This window comes from Arachis ipaensis, chromosome B04 (genome assembly GCF_000816755.2).
Source record: "Arachis ipaensis cultivar K30076 chromosome B04, Araip1.1, whole genome shotgun sequence".
NCBI lineage: Eukaryota > Viridiplantae > Streptophyta > Magnoliopsida > Fabales > Fabaceae > Arachis > Arachis ipaensis.
The window spans coordinates 28,619,729-28,622,512 of NC_029788.2; the positions used below are offsets into that span (position 1 = coordinate 28,619,729).

A 2,784-nucleotide genomic window follows, 5' to 3' on the forward strand; every position below is an offset into this window, starting at 1 on the left:
ACAAAATATGCTTTTTTGCGAAATCTTTGACGTATGGGGAATCGACTTCATGGGACCATTTCCAAACTCCAATGGTTTTCTCTACATCTTGTTAGCCGTCGATTATGTGTCAAAATGGGTGGAGGCAATCCCCACCCGAACGGATGACGCTAATGTTGTGTATTCTTTTGTGAGGAACAAAATCATTTGTCGCTTTGGCGCCCCAAGAGCAATCATAAGTGACCAAGGATCCCACTTTTGCAACAAAAGAATAGACGGCCTCATGAGAAAATATGGCATCATCCACAAAGTCGCCACGGCTTACCACCCTCAAACAAACGGCCAAGCCGAAGTCTCTAACCGGGAAACCAAGCATGTGTTAGAAAGGATTGTAAAACCGAATAGGAAAGATTGGAGCATTAAACTCTCCGATGCACTATGGGCCTATCGAACGGCTTACAAGACACCCATTGGCATGAGCCCCTTCCGGCTTGTATATGGTAAAGCATGTCACTTACCGGTGGAGATTGAACACAAAGCTTATTGGGCCGTAAAGGAATGTAATATGAGCTTGGGTGGGGCCGGAGTAGAGAGAAAGCTTCAATTGGCAGAATTAGAATATTTGAGATTGGAAGCTTACGACAACTCCAGACTTTATAAGGAAAAGTTGAAAGCCATCCATGACAAGAACATTAGAAGAAGAGAATTCCAACCCGGTGACCTAGTCCTTCTCTACAATTCAAGGTTGAGATTACTACCCGGAAAGCTTAGATCAAGGTGGGATGGGCCCTACCAAGTGGAGAAAGTAGAACCTTATGGGGTCTACCACTTGTGCCACCCATCAAACCCGGACATCTTTAAGGTAAACGGGCACCGTCTCAAATTGTATCATGGTGAGCAAAGAAAGAACGCCAAGGAATTTGAAGTGTTCCTCTTGAGGGATGCAACTCTTGAATAAACACTATAAGCTGCTGAAAGTCCAACTTAAGGACATTAAACAAAAGTGCTAGGTGGGAGACACCCCACCATGGTAAGATCTTCCTTTAAGACTTGTACATAGACACTTGACTTCATGTTTGTTAGCTAGATTTTAATGACAACTCCCCTTCATTTGTTGACTTCATTTGCTATAGTGCTTAAGTGGCTGTATGGGGGGGGTTGTTGAAATGTCAAAAGTGGTGTAAACACCTGCAAATTTAGAAAACCCACCCCTCTGCGCGTGCGCGCACATGGCGCGTACGCGCGCATGAGCGAAATCTGCCAATCGGCGCGAAAGCGCACTGTGTGCGTCTGCGCCGATTGCCTGATTGCCCCCTAGTACATTTTACAGAGAGTTAAGCCATTCTCAAGCCTACACTAAGCCACCAGCCCAGCACCTTTGCCGCGTGCGCGCACCTGGCGCGCACGCGTCTTCCATTTTCTTGGCTTGCCTCCCATTTATTGTCCCTAAGGGTGTATGCTTCTCATGCTTCTTCCTTGCATGCTTAAACTACCCTTGCACCACATGGAAATTATTTGCCTTGCGCTTCACACATTATCCTAGTTACATGTTGCAGCTGTCATGTAACTAAGATACCCATATTCTGTGGCATAACTTTTCATTACATAGAGCTCATGTATCTCCACTTCTTTGGGTTTGATATTTTCCTTTCTTGCTTCTACAGGATGGTCATCAAAAAGGACAACGGGAAAGGCCCCAAGAAGCCGGCTTCCAATAAAGCGCGCCAAGAACTAACGGCCAAGCCCCTCCTGAAGAAGACTAAGGGCCCCGTTGACGTTCTAGAGAAGGACAACCCTCCTAAGGATTCAAACAAGTTTCCCAACCGTTACTGCGAACTTGTTTACTCCAGAATGATTGAAAGGAATTACCATCCGGAACCCCTCTTAGTCTTACCGGCTCACCTCAGTCCGATTGTGATGCCACACATTGACCGGAGGCATTGGAGATTCCTATTGAGGCAACCAACGGAGGCCAATCTCTCATGGGTGGTGGAATTCTACTCCAACTTCCACTCACCACATCTCACATCCATATTTGTGCGCCGAAAACAAGTGTCGGTCACAGTGGAAGCCATCCGAGAAGTCCTTGGGATTGCACCGTCAGCGGATGCGTATGACGCCTACCAAGAAGTCTTGGCTACATGCGTTGACCGCGCATTCGATTGGAGCGCGATCCTCCGCGTCATTGCTTTAGGAAAACTTGGGACATTGGTTGGGAAAAGGGTAGTTTTGTGTTATTATCGAGAATATTGGGAATTGGGTACATACTCATGAATTGATCAAATGTAAAACCTTATGCATTGACGCTCTTGTATATAAAAAAAAATGAGAAAAACAAAAGAACAAAAGAAAAAGAAGAACAATATGGAAAAGAAAAGAAAAAAATAGAAAAAGAGAAAAAAAAAGGGGAAGAAAAAAATAATAAAAAGGGGACAAAATGCCCCAAAGTGAAGCTCGAGAGGAATCAATGCATAAGTATTGTGAAACGAAAAGAAAATGCATGAGTATGCGGAAAAGTGAGGAATGGGTAGTTAGGTTAGTACTTAATTGTATAGGTCATTATATAGGTTAGGTGGGAAAAGTTTAAGTTAATCAAATTCAAATTTTAAGCTCACTTGACCATAGGCATCCTTACCTTTACCCTAGCCCCATTATAACCTATGAATAAGACCTCATGATAAATGTGTGCTGTATGCATGTAATTGTTGATTGTTAGATGAAAAACAAATCTTGGAAAGCATGATTAGGGGAGAATTGAGAGAATAAACCCCAAACACCAAACACCAAGAGTGCAAACACTTCCGA

The 2,784-nt window shown here is 43.9% G+C and overlaps 1 protein-coding gene across 1 annotated transcript; it reads left to right on the plus strand.

The window, feature by feature from the left end:
* On the plus strand, nucleotides 455-937 carry LOC107636272. The gene has a single exon (XM_016339793.1). The coding sequence runs from the start codon at nucleotides 455-457 to the stop codon at nucleotides 935-937; it is 483 nt and encodes a 160-aa protein (XP_016195279.1).